A 20417-nucleotide genomic window follows, 5' to 3' on the forward strand; every position below is an offset into this window, starting at 1 on the left:
CACCTGATGCCTAACAAACGCTCGAGGTTACAAGAATAATGCATTAATCCTCAAGTACCTCTACATCGGACGGCTTCGGTCGAATACGGCGATAAAGACAATTTTAACTAGACGTCCAAGCAAGTTCAGCCTTAGCAAACCGTCTTCATATGATGAAAAAATTGCATAATGCACGTACTAATTTGGCATGGCAACGACATCCTTCGCTGCTGTTCAGCTGTTTTCAAGAATCCTGGGAGATAGATATACAATCCTTGCGAGTTGGAAGAAAGCCACATTTGAGCCTGCACCAAACACGACCATGCCGTGCCTTCCCTTGCAACCCTCGTAAAGGTGAACATCCTTCCTTCAGAAGGACGCAACGCATCTCCCCCTTAGTTTCGAAAGATCTCCTTTCTTTTTCCTTTCTCGGCCAATGATTGTCAAGAAGTTTCGTGATGCTGCTCGCTTTCTGTAAGATTTGATTCATGCGCTCATCATCAACCGGACTCAAATCGCAACCTGACAAAAGTAACTAAATTCAACCCGAAGAGGTTGTTCAAGCGGTAAGTATGTTCGTCTTCCTCGCTCAAGGCTTAGATTGGAATCATCACGGTTGCGCATTCTCGTGGGGCCCGCTCCTGAGCGCGTGCGGGATGGAGAGACTGTCATGCTCGATGATGACTAGTCTGATGCTCTAAGAACTCCGGTAATTCCATTAATCGCAAACGAAAACAATGGTACTCGTCGTCCTCCTGCCATTTCTGGTGGAAGTGTAATGCGACCTCGCTGACGTTTTTAGAGCAGTCTGCACACTTATGGAGTCACCTAATAGAAGATATGATAAATTTGGGAATGTGAACAGATCAGATTCCATTATTCGAAGTTGCCCCTAAGATAATCCTCATTATACGTGGAAACCTGGTCCCTCGATTAATTTGTTCTAGCTTCTGAAAATGGCTTGAATTCCATAAAAGAAGAAGCTGAGATCCGACAACAATAGACTTTTGTGTCTCATGCTAAGGTTTTTTCTTTCCGTTCTACTCAAAAATACAATCCTGCTCTGGTGTGAACACATGAGATTCCACCAACTGTAGGAAACCATGTCCCATGTTCCACCAGACAACGCACATATACTTGTCTATAAATAGCCTTTCTCTCAGGGAGTGTGCCCTCCACACGCCCTCTCATCTCCATCTCAATTATTCCTTTCATTTCTGGAGTTAACTCGAGGTATCTCGTCTCTCTCCATCCTTCCATGGCAGCAGCACCGTCAACTCAACCGCAAGACCACCAACAATTGCCTCCTCCTCCCCTCAAAGTCGACCTCGAGGGACAGACCAGACAAGCCCTCGAGCTAGAGGTTGAGGTCGTCGACTTCTCGAAGCGTGCTCAATGGCTCCGTGCCGCCGTGCTGGGCGCGAATGATGGCCTGCTGTCCACCGCGTCGCTCATGATGGGTGTCGGCGCCGTCCGCAAGGACGCCAAGACTATGGCAATAACTGGGGTGGCGGGGCTCATTGCCGGGGCCTGCAGCATGGCCATCGGGGAGCTCGTGTCCGTGTACTCACAGTACGACATCGAGGTGGCCCAGATCAAGAGAGAGGACAGGAACGGAGCCCTGGGAGCCGAAGAAGTGGATGTGAGGAAGGGGAAGCTGCCGAGCCCGTGGCAGGCGGCGGGGGCGTCGGCGCTGGCCTTCGCGGTAGGGGCACTGGTGCCACTCTTAGCGGCAGTGTTCGTGAAGGAGTACAAGGCGAGACTGGCGGTGGTGATAGCGGCGGTGAGCGTCGCATTGGTGGGGTTCGGGTGGCTGAGCTCGGTGCTGGGGAAAGCGCCGGTGGTGAAGTCGGCTTCAAGGGTTCTGGTGGGAGGGTGGTTGGCCATGGGAATCACCTTTGGTTTGACCAAGCTGATTGGCTCTGCTGGTATATAAGAGTTTTGAGCATCTTTCCCTTTGCTTTTTGCTAGAAGAACCTCATTCTGGCTAGGGCAAATGATGAGGCATCCCACGAGCAACTTCCCTTTTCTTTTTCCTTTCTTTTTTTCTTGTTTTTGTCCTGTTCCATTTAGATGTCTCGTATATTTCATTTCTGAGTATATTTCATTTATGAGTTCTGAAGACCGAAGTGTAAGCAACGTGTACTATAAATTACCCTCAATTTTCCTCTTATAGCGTATTTCTTTTTTCGAGTAAAAAAAGAAAATAAAAGTGCATTTGGAGCTGCACGTGAACGTAATTTCTCTTACTGTCGATATAAGTTCCTGTGAAAACTTCTCTCGTTTCTCGTAGTCACGTTCTCAACGGTGGAGAGACGGTACTAAATATTTAATCTAATTGGACCTCAAATGGCGGTCGAAAACAAGAGGCCGAAGCTCGTGGGCGCGGTTGCCGGGGCAAAGAGCTCGGTAATGAGGGGCACCATTAAAATGCCGTAATTATTATATAAGACGACATCAATCTTGATCACGTGATGTCGATCGTATTTATCGCCTTGCGCTTGATACAATCAATTGTATATCAAAAACTTTGTATAAGAGAAGAGTTATCTAACTCAACCAGTATACGGGTCTATCTCTTAATTTTAGTGAACCCATATATGACCCAAGATATCCCGAGCCATCAAAGAGAGGATTTTAAACTTTTGGCCAGCAATATTCCACCACATCAAAATGTCAAGAGTACGACCTTCTTCGCGTGGGGCTTGAAGATACTTTTCGATCTCGGATAAATTGCCCTCGGCCACTTTTTTCTCCTCATCCATAAAGTATTCGAACGCCTTGTCCTCATCGAAACCCGCAGTGAAACAATCTCATCTTTGTGACCTTTCTCATGGCCATCAGGATTCGAACTACCACTAGCATCAATGAGAAGTTGACCACCCAAATGTTTGTCACTAGAAGGTCCGGAACCACAAGACTTCTCATAAAAATTAAACAAGCGTTCCAAGTAAGTCCTCACATAATCACACCTCTCATTTACTATCTCATCATCATCATAGATTAGTTTATAGCAATATTGCACATATTTCATCTTTTTTCTTGGATCCAATATCACCGCAATCAAAACCATCATGTTCACTTTTTCAAAACTCCCATAATATTTGTCAAACTTTTCCTTCATCTTCACCCCCATAGATTTCACCCTAGGATCTAAAGCATTCTCCGCTTGTTTCAGAGTTTTATATAAACCAGCTATCTCGTCAAAATAATCATTTGAAGTGATATACAATGTCCCGGACATCTTGTTGGTAGAATCATAAAACTTCTTCAAAAATATGATAAGAACTCTCGCATTTTCCCAATCTTCCTGTTTAGGAATTTCATCTTCAAGCTCAGGTGAGAAAAAAGGATCATCTTCTTCCAGCCTTTCAAAAGCCTTTCTTAGCTTTAAGGCAATGTCTAACATGAGGTAAGTGGAGTTCCACCTAATGGAAACATCAAGACAAGCTGAGCCCTCATAAGTAATCCTTGCACTCTCAATACAAGCTTGAAATGATTTAGCTCTCATGGGAGAACCCCTCATATATCTAACAACGTTTCGAATACGTGTAATAGAATCACGTACCCCATGCAATACATCCCTTACAATCAAGTTTAAAATATGAGCCCCGCACCTCATGTGTAAAGTTTCACCATCTAAGATCAACAGCTTATCTTTTAGAAACTTAGCTTTCAAAAACTTAATGGCCACATCATTCGAATTAGCATTATTCACGGTGATCGTAGACACATGTTTCTCTATTCTCCACTCGTAGATGCATTTCTCAATTATTTTCCCAATTTCTTTACCCTTTTGACTAGACATTACCACAAAATTGATTATCCTTTTGTGCAATTTCCAGTCATCATCAATAAAATGTGCGATAAGACATAAATAGTTTAAGTTCCGAGTAGAGCTCTATGTATCGGTCGTGAGTGCGACCCTAGACTTAAGCTTGCAAAAAAAATTCTTCAAACTTATTCTTTCAGCAAGATACAACTTCATGCAATCTCTAGCCACTGTAAATCTTGAGATGGGATTGAAAAGAGGTTGTAGCTGGTTGATATAATCACGAAATCCCACACGTTGAACCAATGAAAAAGGTTATTCATCCACTATAATCATCCGAACAAGCAATTGCCTACAACGTTCCCGATCAAACTCCCATGTCGATAAGACGTTAACACTACAAGTCTTGGTATTCCCCTTAGTCATTTGAGTCCTATCCACTCTACTTGGGACAAACAATTTTTGCTTCTTATTTATATTGTGAGGATACTTATTGCACCTGCTCAAGTGTTTCAACATAGCAGAAGTACCATTATTAACACAATACCAATACCTTGCCTCACAATATTTGCAAAACACCTCGGTTTTCCCATTCTTATCTTCGTTGCCTTTACGAAAATGACACCAGGCTGTTGATGACTTTCGTTTACCGGTAGAAGTGCCAGTAGGGTAATCATGAGATACCTTATTTGTGTCGACTTCATCTTCAAAGACTTCTTCACCTTCGTGTACGAGTGAGTCCATCGGCGAAGTCATCTCATCAATGGATTTGTCCACTTCCATTGACATGTAAGTAAATCACCCGAATCAAAAAGATTATAAGTTATAAAAGCTAAGGGTGAACTTCTAGTTCTAGCTGCTTAACTCCCCGTATGTTATGTAAAATGGCCATTTGGTGAACTTCCATCGGTTTGACTTAATTGTGTGGATAGCAAATACAAACTAAAGCAAAGAACAATAGAAATCCGGGTAATCACAACAAATCATGACAATAATCCGACAAGGATATTCAGTAAGTCATCATATAACATTTGATATTAGTGCTTAAGGCGTCCCACCCAATGTCTTCGCTTGTTAATTCATCTTAATCTTCGCTTGGTGGACATTTGTCAAGAAATAAGTTCAATTAGCAACAGCAGCAAAGTGACAAAGAACAAAACCCGGTAAAAGCAAATCACGTAGCAACATCTATATTGTTTTCTCCCAATTATATTTGTAATCCTAAATGGATAATCACGAGAACTGTCGCAAAAGGACTAAGAAAGCAACGCCGCAATAAGCTTTTACAAGGAGTGCCCAATACTCCATTCGACCATTCACTATTGCCACCATCATAACTAAAAATCTGAAATATTAAGTAAGGGTGAGCAAAACAATGCCCAACAAATGACATATCTAACCACTAACTCAATTGACTCGCAAGTTTCTCATATGACACACATATGACCACCAGGGCTACAACCAAAAGCATAGACAACCTTCACTTTTAGCAACTTGTAACTTGGTGATGTTGTACAGACTATCTAGACTTCTTTCTTCTTCTTCCTTTTTCGTTTTTCTTTAGCTGAATATCTAGAGTTCCATCTTTATGTCCGTTGATTCTGACCAATTAAAGTAGAGAATTCCACTACCGTAGAACCTTTCCACTTTCTAATCGGAGCCATCCTTTCTCCCGCCCAAAAAATTGTCGGTGAGCAAAACAATGCCCAACAAATGACATATCTAACCACTAAGTCAATCGACCCGCAAGTTTCCAATATGACTATCCAGAATAGCCACCCAAATCAGAAGGGCACAATTTAAGTCGTACTTGTGCAAAAGACAACGGAGGAATCAAATGAGACGAGATGCCCGTGAACTCTGGAATGTCTAAAAACAGAAAGCATGGAGTACTTACCTTGATGAGATGCGATTGCGATCGCGATCGATAAAAAACAGAGTGAGTGAGAGAGGCGACGGTCTAGAGTTGAGCTGAGATTCCGAGCGGTAGGCGTCGACCGAGAGGGACGTGACGCAAGGGAGAGGGGCTGAGCGAGTCGAGCGAGGTTGAAGGCGTCGAGTGAGAGGCGCAAGCGTGAGAGGGGATTGAGCGACGCGAACGAGGCCGGAGGCGGTGAGGAGCGACGCGAGCGAGGCTAGAGGCAGTGAGCAAGAGGCGGAAGCGTGAGAGGGGATTGAGTAATGCAAGCAAGGCTGGAGGCGGTGAGCAAGAGGCGCATGCCGAGAGTCGCTTGAGACGTGAAGACCGAAGAGGCACAAAGGGTGAGCAAACCCTAAACAATAAATAATTTTGGTTATTTTTTTTTTAAGTTCGACCGATCTGATCCGGTCCGATTCTATATCCCTGGAATCGGGAACCGGACCGTCCGACCACCTGTTCTAATATGAAGAACCGGGAACCGGACCAGCCCATCTAAAATCGAGAACCAAACTATCGGTCCGGACGGTTCCCGGTTCGGGCGGTCCGATTTGCTCACTCCTACCATTTTTGACTCATGGGTAATAACTTTCCAAGTCTCCTGCCACCATCGCCCGCCCACCGCCGCCACTGCCCCCGCCACCATCGTCCTCGCCGCTACCTCCATTGCCCCTGCCACCGCCGCTCGCGGGGCTCGAAAACCCCCTTCGCCGTCACCGGTGAGCTCTTCAGATTGGGCGATATATTTGCTGGAACACATGTCAACACCACTTTAGACTTCGGTCTCTACTAATCCAATTTCGACGACCTTAATTCCACCTTATTCTACGGCTGCAATTCATCGTCCACCCCGGTATCTTTCCAGTTCTCTTGTTCCGCATATGGAGATGGCTACTTTGCTCTTGAGGTGGACCCTACAAACTCACCACACGAGCCATGCAACTTTAGTGTCCTTGTCCTAATTCTACGACCACCACCATGGGAGGGTGGCGATGATAGTGCTACTATTAGGCTTGCTATCATCGGTGAGTTCCTGAACCAAGGCTTTGAGATCGCTTGGAGTGCCGACACATCGCAGTGCGAAAGTTGCAACGAATCGGGGGGAAGATGTGAGTAAGAGTGGAAAAGGCGACGATTCAATTGTTTTCTACATTGGCGGAGCCTATTAAAAAATGCGAGTTTTTGCGTCCCGATTGAAGATGACCGGTCGTGCCGTCAATGTTCTTCTTGAGAGCTTCGCCGATTCCGGTCTTGGAAGAGTACGGGGTGTCGCCCAAGTCGGCAACGACGAAGGGAATCGGAAAACATGAATCAAGTACCATAAGCGAAGGCTGTTCGCTAATTCAAGAAAAAGAATCACAAGTTGATGTAAAATGGGGTCTGATGGGGTTATTGACGTTACCGAAAATGAGGGAGTCAAAGGGGGAAGACGACTCGCGGGCCGACTTGCTGCGGGAATCCATGTGTGCTTGCGATCGAGCAATCGAAGAGAGAGAGAGATGTCAAGGAAGTTGTCCGAGTGCAAATGATCACAAATGGTGTCCGAAGACGGAGTGCATATGGTAAAGGGGGTTTTCGAGCCCCGCGGGAGGTGGTAGCGGCGGCGGCGGGGGGTGGTGGTGGAAGCCGCGAGCGGGAGGCAACAAGGGTGGGTGGGCGGTGGCGGGCGGGAGGGCGGGTGGGGGTGGGGGTGGAGAAGGGCGGGAGGTGTCAATATGAGTTAGGTCGAGTATGGGTAGGGTGTGGGTCGGGTCGGGTCGGGTATAGGTCATTGAATTTTCATTAGATGAATATGGGTCAAAATGAGTTAATATGGGTCGGACCATATTCGATTCGATCCAAACTCGATCCGACCCACCCATTTGACACCTCTATAATTATTCAGACAATTACGAGTACTGACCAATGACTAAAAAGATGGCCTTGAAAGGAGTCCAAACCGTGTTCTTTTGCGCCAGCAGTATCTTTGCCCAAAGCTTTTCATTTCATGCCAGGCCCAAAGCTTTGGACACAACGAAATATGGATACGATGTCTCTTAATCTGAAGCGGACTGGCCCGTTCAAACTAATTAAACCACCAACCAGTCCGGCTGAACCCTAGACCCGTTTTAGTTAGTGGAAGTCCGGACGACGGGGAAAGACCCGGATTCGGACACTTGAGCGGCTGAGCCGCGATTTCAGCAGAAAGCTTGGTTTTTGGGTCCGAATGGGTCAAATCCCCACCGAATCTTCAGCCCGTTATCCACCGGGACCCTCTCTTTTGTGAGAAAGAAACAAAAGAGAGTGTCTCCTCTCTTCCACGAGGCCTTATAGTTATGATGCAATGCAAGCTATCTTATTAGGCGTTTTGCTACTCAAAAGTAGCCCCATTGAGGAATTTCCTCGCATATTCTCAAGTGAATACATTATATTTTTTCTATCAGTGAGCCCGATTTCATGCTTTTACAATATTTTATCATTTAGGTATCGATTTCTCATTTTTCTTTGTGTCTAAGTTTTTTCCATTGATATTTTCCACTTTTTTTATGTAATTATTTTTTTGTGATAATGATGTTATCGAGTTAACCGATCGAGTTGAATGGGACGTACCTACGGTGGTCGGAGTTACCAAGAGAGTGCCTCATCTCTTCCATGAGGCCTTTGTTAGATTTTTCTTGTGGTAAAATTATCTTATTAGGTGTTTTGCTTCTCACCAGAGCCCCATCGAAAAATTTCTTCGCACACTCTCCGATTACGACATTATATGTTTTTGCTATTTGTGAACCCGATTTCGTGATTTTAGAATATTTTATCGTTTAGATATTGATTTCTCGTTTTTCTTTGTGCTCAGGATTTTTTTTTTTTAAGTATTTTGCCAATTCTTTGTGCTCTGTGATAAGGGCCTCATCGAATTGACTGATTTGGTTGACCCGGATGTACCTCTTGACGGTCGTCAAACCGGTTCGACCTCCGGGCCGGGTTTAAGAACATTGAGTTTCTTAATTCTCACCTCTTCCGAAAAGAACCATGGGTCGAACTCTCTCTTTAATTCATCCGCCCCAAATCGACTCTCTGAAAACCCTAATTTCTTTTTATCCCTGCAACACCTCTGCAATGGATCAACCGGACCTTCTCCAACCTCAATCAGCACAAAGACCTGCTGTGGTCTTGCAATACGCGCGCAGGCCTCGCCAATTTGGTTGCCCCAAGCCCAAATCGTCCAGAAACGTGAAGACTTCGGTTTCTTCCGTCCCAAAGAAGACTAGGGATCTCCCGAATCTGTCGCAATGCCACGCCTGTGGTTTCCGCATCGACTTGGTCCATGGTAAGAACAGACTCCAACTCCTGTATAGCGAGTGGCGTATCGTGCTGCTTTGCAAGAAATGCCTTATTTTGGTCGAGTCCTCAGTTATTTGCTCTTACTGTTTCTCGGAGACTTCGGATGAGTGTTTCCGCTGTTGTGCCTGCGGACGCCGGATACATGAAAGTTGCTTCTTGAAGTATAAGAGTGTGGCCCCATGGTCGTACTCGTGTTCCGGTTTGGGTTCGGAGTTTTCTGTTTGCCTTGATTGTTGGGTCCCGAGATCGATGGAAAATGTGAATGGGGCTTCGAAGAGGAGGAGAAGCGGCGGCAAGAGTGATGGCAGGGCTGTTTGTGGATTAGGGCATTCTAGACTTTTGGAAGATGGAGACTGTGTGATGAAGTCTTTGGAAGATGTTGTAAAGGATGCAAATTGTGAGGTGGAGTTGAAGAATGCGGCTGCGTGCAAGGCTAAGGAGAAGGCGCAAAAGAAGGCAGTTGTGGCGAGAAGGGCGGTGGAATTGGCAACTGATGCTCTCGATATGGTTGCCAACAAGGACAAGAGTAGTCTGTTGGCGTGTAAAGATAGAGGTGGTGATTGTGATGATAAAGTTGTTGGCGATGAGGAATTGGCTTTTCTGTTGCACCGCTCAATGAATAGCTCGCCGAGGATATCAAAGAACTTCTGCTCCGTGAATAAGAGCTGGACAGATGTTCCGAGGATGTGGACATACGTTAGGAGGGCACCGGCTGGGGCTTCGGGAACAGGTAATGCAACCATTAATGGGAAGCATGAAAAATTGGCTTTTCAGTTGCACCACTCAATGAATAGCTCTTTGAGGATATCAAAGAACTGGTGCTCTACGAATAAGAGCTGTACAGATGTCCCAAGGATGAGGACATATGTTAGGAGGGCATCTTCTAAGGAATTGAGACCAGGGAACGCAACCACTAATGGGAAGCTTCAGTCTTGCATGAATGGGAAGTTTTGTGAGGTTGTGGCTCCAGAATCTTCTTCCCTGGCAAGGATGCGTGATGACAGTTCGATAAATTTGACTATCACAGAGTTGGTTAATGTAAGGTCTAGTGAAAAGCTTGATGAGTGTATGGTTAAGTCCAATGGAGATGGTAAAAACACAGAACTACCGTTGAAGGAGGAAGAGGGTAGCTTTTCTAACTTTATGGGATCTCAAAGTCAGTTTTGTTGCGAGCACAAAATGTTTAGCGAAGCAGAACACAAAGGAAGTGATGTAGTCTTCGACCGTTATATGATAAAGTATAGGAAGAGGAGCTTAATCTTGGGTAGAGTTCCAGATAAGAAATTTCAGTTCGTTTATGCAAGAAATCACCTGCATGCATTATGTGCTCTGCAACCTGCCTCACTGTCGGAATGATTTCGAGGACGTGCTCTGGCGCTTCAGTCCGAACTTCCGAGGTTTCTATAGAAGCCTCTAGCCGTACTACTCATCTGGAGATCATCATTACATTCGAGGTAGTTTGTTTGCCATGTTGGTATGACATTCCATCCCTTGTTCTTTCAATTATCATTGGTGTGTTCAAGCCCACGAGTTTCATGACAGTGGATTAACTGATCAATATCTTTTAGTACATTGGCATATTTAGAATTGGCCAGTTAGATGTTTGTTCTGTCCTGCTTGCAATATCGAGATGGTGTTATGTGGGTACTGCAGAAGATGCCAAAATGCAGAAGAGGCGTTGGGTTGGTCAGTGCTACACTTGTTTTAGTGTTCAGCATAAGAAACCTAAAAGAAGTTATGCGTCTCTTGAGGTTGTATGTGCCTACGTGCACGATTGGGTTGGACACAGTAATGGTTCCTCTGCAGTTTGTTTATTGAAATCAGTATAATTTTGAAAAATACTACCATGATGATGAGTGGCCAGAAAAGTTGTCTTTGTTCTTTGCTTTAAATCTTGTGGATGGATCGTGTCTAAAACCTATAGCATGGAATAAGCTATCCGTGTCAATTCCTGGGATGAAACCATTTACTATGACAGGGCATTGGTAAAAAGCTGTGTATGATATGGTTTTCGCAGGATATTAGTCCTAATTCTGTATGATTATTGATTTATTGTCATTTGAATGAACTTAGGACTGAGAATTTTCTTACTCGGCCGCGCTTCATTTCTATCTTGCAGGTCCATGCATTTCTCCTGAAGTTGATTTCAATATGAATTCGGAATGCTACTAAGCGAAGTTGGTAAGAATTATGTATTTCAGCAAGCTTTTAATACAGTAGCTGCTGATGAGGGGATTGTGATTGCTTAGCTCGGTGAATCACTGTCGTATTCGTAGAGGTTTTGTGGTACACATAACTGCTGGATCTGAGGTAGTCGCTAGTATGTTCATGCTGTCATAGTTGTGGGGGAGTGATAGATTTGGCTGGTCTATCACACAGCTTTATGGTTTATGGGATAGAGCAACTGTGTAAATTAACTGTACTATTAATGAGAAAGCTAGAGTATAATTAATTGCATATTGAGTATGTTCTCTTTATTCTTTGGGTGAACTTGTGTTATAAGGATAGAATGGTTACACATCTCGTCTCTGTGGGTCCATGTGGTCTTCAGAGCCGCGGTAGCTCAGTTCATGTCTAGTTTCTGGCCATAACTGGTCTCTATTGATAATAAGTAGAAGTATAATAAAGAAAGGAGGAAAGAGAAATAAAAAAGTAGATTCAACCTCGGCGAAACTCAGGTTTGGGGAACTACTCCTTTGAGGGGTGTCACAATGGCTATAGCTTCCGCTAGTTCAAGAGTTTCCTAGCTTCTTGTGGATCAATATCACCCTTTTCCATGTTTTATCTTCATGTGGAGCGAAAGATAAAAGTGGCCTTGTATCCATTAATTATATTGAGAACCTTCGCAGATATTGGTGGAGGATTTTGTTCCTCAGCAGCATAGCGGGTAACTTGAGTTTATGTCCCGGTAATTTCGTCAAAAGTCTGTACTTTCCTCTGGGTGGGCATCGCTTGTATTTCCCTCCCCTCCCCCCCCAGCCAATAGGCCTTTTTTGGTAGTTTGATATTGATATTAGGATTTAGCAGGTAGGGATTATAAATTCTACTGCTTCATAGAAGACTGTATGGAAGGAAATATGGACGTCAGGTTAAATCGTTGAATTAACTCCTCCTTTCAATACCTCTTCTGTAAAAATTCACCAATTCAGAAAAAAAGCAGAGTAAGAAGAGAAGCATGATTTTCATATGGCAAAACGATTTTCTTTTGGCTAAACATTTGAGTTTATGCAAAATCCAGAAATGCAGTGGCTTATTTGATATGCTCTAAAGATGAAGGTGATTCGAAAATAAGATAACACTTAAGTTTTTTATTTGGGAAACAGATAACACGTAGTTTACTGATACTTTTTAATTTGCCATTCTATAACATTTTTCATTTGGTCACCTCCAGATATTAGATTCTGACACTTTTCGCAATTATTTATTTTTGTCAATTTTTGTCCCCAAATTTTTTGTAGGAGATTAATATGTAGAATTAGTACAACTTCGTACTTCTTTTAATGTCTTTACTCGATCTCTCCTATACCTTTGTCACTTATCTACGAGATGTAGCATGGCATGCGCTCGTGTGGAAAAGAGAAGAACACCATTCTTTCGATTTTTTTTTTTTTTTTGTTGGTCGAGACCCTTTTTTCAATTCGAAAGTGTAGAAAACATTCGGTTGGACGCTGCAAATGCTTCTCTTGAGGCAATATATTTCAAATGCATTTGGACCCTGTTCGCTTCAAAACCTTCATCGCAAATAACAACGTAAGTGTTAAAAATGGGAAAACAAATTGGCAGTTGAAAAGGTCAAATGTTCCTACGGTTAAGTTGGTTTGCCTCCCAACTGCTTATTTGATCTCATGTCTCATGACCTCTCCTCGATTTTTCAGGCTACAGTTTTGGAGGAAGCACAAGATGTCTGGGTGAGACAAACCAAAAGAAATAGGCACAAAGAAAAGGTCAAAAAAAAAAAAAAAAACAAGATAATTTCTTCGTTACAGAAGGGATGAGAGAGAGCGCTAAATTACTCTTCCTCAATTATAATCTTCTTTTCTCTCTCTCTTTTCCTTCAAATACGTAAAAATACTGTCTTTTTCGAACCAATTCATCACTTTCTCAATTAGCTCTTCATCAATCTGCTTTCTTCTTGATTGCGAAACCCTGAGCAGTCCTCCAAATTACATGTGCTCCGCAACAATGTCGAAATTCCATTGCGTCAAAACTGCGAATACTGTTTAACAATGGCAATGTAACCCGAATTGTTATGTAATTTCGTTCCTTGTGAAATTCGGATTCACCGCTATCTAATTAAGCTCCATGGCTCCAAGCAAAATCAGAAGACCCCTGGGGGCGGTCAAGCACCAGACGAGCATCGGCATTGCGAAAGTTGGGAATACCAGTTCTCTCTCCAACCTCGATGTCGCCATTGTCATGGCGAGCTGCCACAAATCTTGAGCTTGACGTGCTAATCGAGTATAAATCAACTTCAGATAGAGAAAGTGTTTAGAGAGAGAAATTCTTAAAGAGAATGTATTGTATTGCTTGAAGTATTAGATGATTACAATGAGAGAGGACACCTCTAATTATACTAGAGGGCCTCTTGTTACAACCATTGATCGTATCTTGATTTAGTAGCTAAAATTGCATCTCTTCATCTAACCAACTATCGAGATTAAAGAAAGAGTTCTAGAATACGGAAAAATTAACATATTGCCCGCCTCTAAGAATACTCAAAAAAACCCTTGTACGCATACAAATAATTTATGCGTATGGAAATCCACTCAACTCAATTCAGTGAAAACATTGGTCTAAGGTATAATTTAGTGAAAAGAGAAAGATGCGTGAGGAAATAATCCCGATTAGCAGTGTCCTTTCTTCCCTGCGATACTTAATCGAAGCATTTGGAAGCATCGACTCATAACAAGTGATCTAGATTTTATGTGGGAATCTTGGCCAGAGACTATAGCCTTCGACACCAGATCACAAGTTAGTGAATGGTGACCTAACCGATTATTATATTTTCCACATGAGTTACGCCCTCCGATAAATAAGGCATTCTCTTTCTGTGAGCTAAGCTAGGCAATTATGGAATCATTTTATGTTTTATATTCCTAATCATGGACCGCCTATTTTGCTCTCTGTTCCTCCTTTTCGCTCCTCTCTCCCGCCAATCAAGAATTGAATTGGTACTTATAGTGATATAGCCCATCCACCCAAAATATAAAAATTTGAAAAAAAAGATTGAATAATTTTGGTGATTGACATCTAAATTACTTTTATTCATTCATTTATCTTTTGCAAATGCATCATAATTTTACAGAATAAATCAACATGGGTCGTGAAAATTATTGAGGCTCAGAAATTACATGAGAGAATTTTTTTACCTCTTTTTTTTTTTTTTGTTTTAGCCCCAAGAGTTTTTCAAAAAAAAGGACACATGCATAAATTAAAGCTGTTTCACCGAAGAAATTTCATTAAACTAATGTCTCTCGTTTACCTTGTGCTCCATAGTATTCACAACATTCGTCCTAGAAACGTGGTGGTCGGCTGTCTATTATAATTTCAAAGTTGTCTTTAGACTTATCATATATTAATATAAGGTTTGGAATATGAAGAAGGCGCATGAATGAATCATTTTACAGTTCTAATTAGTAACACAGCCATGTGTTATCATTAACTAATCAAAAGCCGTCGAATCTTCTCCTAACGAGGAGTGCGTCGTGGTTTTGGATTGCCTTTTTCAATGAGTAAGCATATCACGGCTTCCTCTATCATTTAGAGTAACTTCAAGCTACCTTGTCGATAGAGTACTCATGAAGACCGATCTATTAAAAAAATCTGGAAATTTCATGTTGTCCAGAATGCGAATCTTAGTGAATTTTTCACATTCAAAGATTGGCGTTGGTCGGGTTTTCTCTTAGTCGGGACCACCAAAAGAGATGGTAGTAGTGCATGACATTTCCTTTGTAGCTGGCCGCATAGTTTTAATGTTTATGCACTAGAACATAAGATCCAATGCATGCAGAGAGTTGCATTTAGTCAGCAAGCATGGCGCAATCAGGTCAGTGGTTTGGAACGACAGAAACCTTGTCGAGAATGTAATTACATCAACAGTATGTGAAAGTGATTAGCATTTTTCAGTTACCAACTCACCATAAACACTCATTAGCAAATAGCATAAACAAAGCTTCATTCCTCTTCTCCCATCACTTCAACCATCTTCCACTCCCACAGTGACCCCTACACAACAAATGTGTTTCTCTCTCTAGGTTTGGTAGATTCGGCGCAGCTACCAAGTGCCCTTATATAGGACAGCTTAATGAAATCGAATATAAACGAATGCTAATCCTTCTTGCCTATACCTTTATACTTCTTTTAATGTCTTTACTCGTTCTCTCCTACAACTTTTTCACTTATCTACGAGATGTAGCATGGCATGCGCTCGTGTGGAAAAGAGAAGAACACCATTCTTGAGACCCTTTTTGCAATTCGAAAGTGTAGAAAACGTTCGGCTGGACGCTGCAAATGCTTCTCTTGAGGCAATAAATGTCAAATGCATTTGGACCCCGTTCGCTTCAAAACCTTCATCGCAAATAACAACGTAAGTGTTAAAAATGGGAAAACATATTGGCAGTTGAAAAGGTCAAATGCTCCGACGGTTAAGTTGGTTTGCCCCCCAACTGCTTATTTGATCTAATGTCTCATGACCTCTCCTCGATTTTTCAGGCTACAGTTTTGGAGGAAGCACAAGATGTCTGGTTGAGACAAACCAAAAGAAATAGGCACAGAGAAAAGGTACAAAAAAAAAAAAAAAAAAAAAAACAAGATAATTTCTTCGTTACAGAAGGGATGAGAGAGAGCGCTAAATTACTCTTCCTCAATTATAATCTTCTTTTCTCTCTCTTTTTTCCTTCAGATACGTAAAAATACTGTCTTTTTCGAACCAAATCATCACTTTCTCAACTAGCTCTTCATCAATCTGCTTTCTTCTTGATTGCGAAACCCCGAGCAGTCCTCCAAATTACATGTACTCCGCAACAATGTCGAAATTCCATTGCGTCAAAACTGCGAATTCTGTTTAACAATGGCAATGTAACCCGAATTGTTATGTAATTTCGTTACTTGTGAAATTCGGATTCACCGCTATCTAGTTAAGCTCCATGGCTCCAAGCAAAATCAGAAGAGCCCTGGGGGCGGTCAAGGACCAGACGAGCATTGGCCTTGCTAAAGTTGGGAACAGCAGTTCTCTCTCCGACCTCGACGTCGCCATTGTCAAGGCGACCCGGCACGAAGAATTCCCTGCGGAGGAGAAGCACATTCGAGAAATCTTGAGCTTGACGTGCTATTCGCGTGCCCACATCAGCTCGTGTGTTAGCACCCTCGCCAGGCGCCTCAACAAGACTCGGAACTGGACGGTGGCTCTGAAGACGTTGATGCTGATCCAACGGCTGCTTGCGGAGGGCGATCCGGCGTATGAGCAGGAGATTTTTTTCGCCACCAGGAGGGGCACCCGGCTCCTTAACTTGTCCGATTTCCGTGACACCTCGAGGTCGAATTCATGGGACTATTCCGCGTTCGTGCGGACGTACGCGCTTTACCTCGACGAAAGGCTCGAGTTTAGAATGCAGGGCAGGCGAGGGAAGCGGAGCGCGTATGGAGTGGACGACGAAGAAGGTGAAGACAATGCAAGCGCTGTTCCGGCCTCCGTTAAGGCCACGCCGGTGAGGGAGATGAAAATCGAGCAGATCTTCTCCAAGGTGCACCATCTGCAACAGCTTCTTGAACGTTTCTTGGCATGCAAGCCAACAGGTTGGTGCCTATGACATGAATGTGATGGTTAAGCTTCTTTCTTTATAGCATAGATGAGATCACAATGACATTTCCCCTGAAATTGTTGGTTTTTGAGCAGGTGGAGCTAAAGATAACAGAGTTGTGTTTGTTGCGCTCTATCCAATAGTTAAAGAAAGCTTTCAAATCTACTATGAGATTACAGAGATAATGGGAATCCTGATCGATCGTTTCATGGAGCTAGAGATTCCCGACTGCGTGAAGGTGTACGAGATCTTCTCTCGGACAGGGAAGCAATTCGAAGAGCTCGATATCTTCTATGGCTGGTCCAAGAACGTCGGAGTGGCCCGCTCCGCCGATTATCCGGAAATCGAGAAGATAACCCAAAAGAAACTTGATCTCATGGATGAATTCATCAGGGATAAATCCGCACTGGCACGTGGTAAGAGAGAAGGACCTGTGGAACAGAAGATTGAAACTTCTGTTCAAGAATCACCCAAAGAAGCAAATGACGAGGAAGATCCAAATGCTATTAAGGCTCTGCCTGCACCTGAAAACCTCATGGAAGCTTCAACTGGAGATCAGGATGCAGAAAGCTTGGAGCCGAAGCAAGGGGATAAAAAAGCGAATGTGCAACTAGAAGGCGATTTGTTGAATTTGGGGGATGATGCGGTCAGGGGCGAAGAGCACGCGGACAAGCTGGCCTTGGCCTTGTTTGACGGTGGCGCCCCTACATCGGTGGCTACCACGACGGCTTCCCCGTGGGAAGCTTTCTCAGACAACACATCGGATTGGGAGACGGCGCTAGTTGAAACAGCAAGCAACTTGACTAATCAGAAAACTGCACTAGGCGGCGGCTTCGACATGCTGTTACTCGAGGGCATGTATCACCAAGGAGCGATGGCGGCTGCGGTGGGTGGGGCCACTGGTAATGGAAGCAGTGGAAGCGCTAGCAGCGTCGCGCTCGGGTCGGCAGGGAGGCCCGCGATGCTAGCTTTGCCGGCTCCACCGACATCAGATGGGGGAAATGCACCCACCGGGGCGGATCCTTTCATGGCATCCCTCGCGGTGGCGCCGCCATCGTATGTGCAGATGTCGGAGATGGAGAAGAAACAGAAGCTTCTGATGGAGGAGCAAATGATGTGGCAGCAATACGCAAGTAACGGGAGGCAAGGGCAGGTTGGAGTGACAAATGTACAGGCTAACTATCCATACAGCACGGGAGGTTACACAAGAAACTACTGAAACATCAGCTCACGATAACTACACAGTTTGAGGCTTTCGAAGGCGCGAAGCTCATTTTGAGCTTCCTCCGATCGATGCTCAGGTTGGTCGACACTTTCCAATGGCTTCGGCATGGGAAATTTAAACCGTTTATAGGGCATTGTTTCAATTTCTTGCCAGAGATTTGGGAGGTCCTATCGTAATGCACGACTACTCAACAGGAAATCCTGACTGTCCTCCTTTTTTTTTTTTTTTGGTGACCCAGGGAACCCCCGCACGGCCGGCAGCCGGGGGGTAAACCCTGGGGGCAAAACTGTCCTCCCTTTTTAATCCTACATTAACTTGTAATTGCTTTTAGAGATCAACAATTTGTCTTGACGAATGCATTTACTGAGTTGTTAACTTGTTATCATATATGGCAGGAAAGGAATATAGTCATATTCATGCAAAAGTCTTTTGCACATTCAACTTTGCACGCCCATCTTGAAGGGATCACTATTTGCCTAACCCTTGAAGGAGTCCAAGTCAAATCAGATGTTAAAAATCTCTTCTTTTTCCTCTTTTTGCCATCTTGTGTTGGGACTGAAACTGATATGATATATGGGTGGGGCTTGGATTGCAATATGTACTGAGCTATGGGGCTTTTGTGGGTGAGTGAAAGATGACATCATACATGACTCAATGCTTCCCTAAGCAGTCACCCAAGCATCCCACTGTGTAATCCCTAGAGTTTTTTTTTTTTGGTTCCAAAATCCCTAGAGTTATATTTGATTATATCTCCAGTATTGACCCAGAAACAACAGCTCCCACTCCCTCCTCAATTGGGTACACACAATAGGAGGCAGAAAGCCAAAAAGAAATCTTGCTCACGCCTCTCAGCAAAGACTTTTCCATTCTTCCTTTGGGCTCCACCTCTTCCTCATTGTTGGTTCCCTCCATACATACTTCTCCTGCTATTATTCAAGCACGTGACCATCCAAAGAGAGAAAAAGTTGTACTCTAAAATCCTTCAAAACCCATAAGAAAAAAGGTCAAGAGGTTTCACACAACACAAGCAAGAAAAGTGGACTCCCCAATGACTTTATCAGCATTCTTTCCATTAGTTATAAAAGGATGCCAACATTTTGCTTGCACCATAAGTAAACCCTAGAGAGCATTCTCCAATAAAAAGAGAAAGGAAGGTCACAAGTGCTATTTTGGTATTTGCAACAATGATTCACCCCCCCACCCAGCAGCAATAGAGCTCTACAAATTTGATTTGAAGCTCTTCAGTGAGTCCCCTAATTTGACCACGTACTATGGTTCTGTATTTTCTCTAATTAGTTCGGCGTGCTTATTTCATCAAGGTCGTCCAACGACAAGAACACCTCGTCCAAGCAAGAAAGCTCCGCTCCATCGTCGTCGTTGTTGTCGTCGCCGCGCTCATAAACTCGGCACACCACCCATTTGCTGTAGTCCTGAAAAAACAGAAGGATTGGTAATTTGACTTTCTGACAAGGTGTCTAAGCCAATCTAATGTCTTCATAAACTGTGTAATAATAATATGTGGGGGAATATGTACATACAATCATAGGATGTCCTTTTCTTTTGGACGACCTGCTACTACTGCTACCAGAATTGGTACCATTGGAGAGACGATACTCATGCATTATCCAGTTCGTTCTCATCCCACCTGGAGTTTCTCCCAAGTAATACACCAACGACTGTTTCATTCCGACTTTCTTGCTCGAGCTTCCAAAAACGGGATCGTCACCCATAGCCTTCCAGTAACCGTTGCCCGTGATCCGGTCCGGCGTTCTCCTGCTGAAGAAGTACCATTTGTTGCCCTCAGACAAGGCCTTCCCTGAAGAAAAGATGTGATATTACCACCCCCAGACTGAAACCACCAAATAAAGGAGAGAGTAGCTCTAAATATTCCCATTGTTGTACTTAACGAATAGACCTTTCATCAGTACTAAAAATTGAAAAATTTAGTGAGGTTGATAATAAGACACGCATGTGTTCAACTCTACTTTGAAAAAAAAACAACCTACATGTATAATTTTAGGACTACAAGTATGTGTCGCTTAAAATTCGCATAAATCTGTCGGAGGCTTTTCATAAAACCATCATGAGTAAGTACTCGTTTATGCTAGTACCTTCGAGCTCCCACGGATCGTATGGATAAAGTTCAAGATCGGGGATGACGTCGGGATGACACGGCAAGAGGGCAGCTTTGCGTTGAAGGAAATGGACAACAAGCTCTTCGTCAGTCGGGTAGAATCGAAAACCAGGTGGCAAGTTGGCAACGTTATCTCCCATCGCTTCCAATCTCGGCGTCGTGGATCTCGTCTATAGACGACTAGGCATATAAGTGTCAAACTAGAGACGAAAACAAGGCATAAGGATTGAGGAATAGAGGTGGGAGTGGTGGTGGAGAAGAAGAAGGTCGTG

At 43.6% G+C, this 20417-nt stretch overlaps 3 protein-coding genes across 5 annotated transcripts; 2 read left to right on the plus strand and 1 right to left on the minus strand.

Annotated features, from left to right (window-relative positions):
- Nucleotides 1-1169: 1169 nt before the first annotated feature.
- LOC115747263 (vacuolar iron transporter homolog 4-like) lies at nucleotides 1170-2001 on the plus strand. The gene has a single exon (XM_030683343.2). The coding sequence runs from the start codon at nucleotides 1238-1240 to the stop codon at nucleotides 1913-1915; it is 678 nt and encodes a 225-aa protein (XP_030539203.2). The 5' UTR covers nucleotides 1170-1237; the 3' UTR covers nucleotides 1916-2001.
- Nucleotides 2002-8683: 6682 nt separating this feature from the next.
- On the plus strand, nucleotides 8684-18223 carry LOC115747260 (putative clathrin assembly protein At1g03050). Of its 3 annotated transcripts, XM_030683337.2 has the most exons (5): nucleotides 8684-10441; nucleotides 11107-11168; nucleotides 12015-12075; nucleotides 15699-16781; nucleotides 16882-18223. In XM_030683337.2, exons 4-5 carry the CDS (start codon nucleotides 16133-16135, stop codon nucleotides 18003-18005), a joined length of 1773 nt encoding a protein of 590 aa, XP_030539197.1. In that variant the 5' UTR covers nucleotides 8684-10441; nucleotides 11107-11168; nucleotides 12015-12075; nucleotides 15699-16132; the 3' UTR covers nucleotides 18006-18223. The 3 variants fall into 3 exon arrangements, 2 of the variants coding, with proteins under 2 accessions (XP_030539197.1, XP_048128344.1); XR_004016103.2 differs by lacking the exons at nucleotides 15699-16781; nucleotides 16882-18223 and adding an exon at nucleotides 12863-12992; XM_048272387.1 differs by lacking the exons at nucleotides 8684-10441; nucleotides 11107-11168; nucleotides 12015-12075 and having other exon boundaries at nucleotides 15569-16781.
- Nucleotides 18224-19055: 832 nt separating this feature from the next.
- On the minus strand, nucleotides 19056-20417 carry LOC115747341 (NAC domain-containing protein 104). The gene is made up of 3 exons (XM_030683474.2): nucleotides 20123-20417; nucleotides 19550-19827; nucleotides 19056-19441 (listed from the first exon to the last, which is right to left on the minus strand). The coding sequence occupies exons 1-3, from the start codon at nucleotides 20283-20285 to the stop codon at nucleotides 19304-19306; spliced, it is 579 nt and encodes a 192-aa protein (XP_030539334.1). The 5' UTR covers nucleotides 20286-20417; the 3' UTR covers nucleotides 19056-19303.

This window comes from Rhodamnia argentea, chromosome 11 (genome assembly GCF_020921035.1).
Source record: "Rhodamnia argentea isolate NSW1041297 chromosome 11, ASM2092103v1, whole genome shotgun sequence".
NCBI lineage: Eukaryota > Viridiplantae > Streptophyta > Magnoliopsida > Myrtales > Myrtaceae > Rhodamnia > Rhodamnia argentea.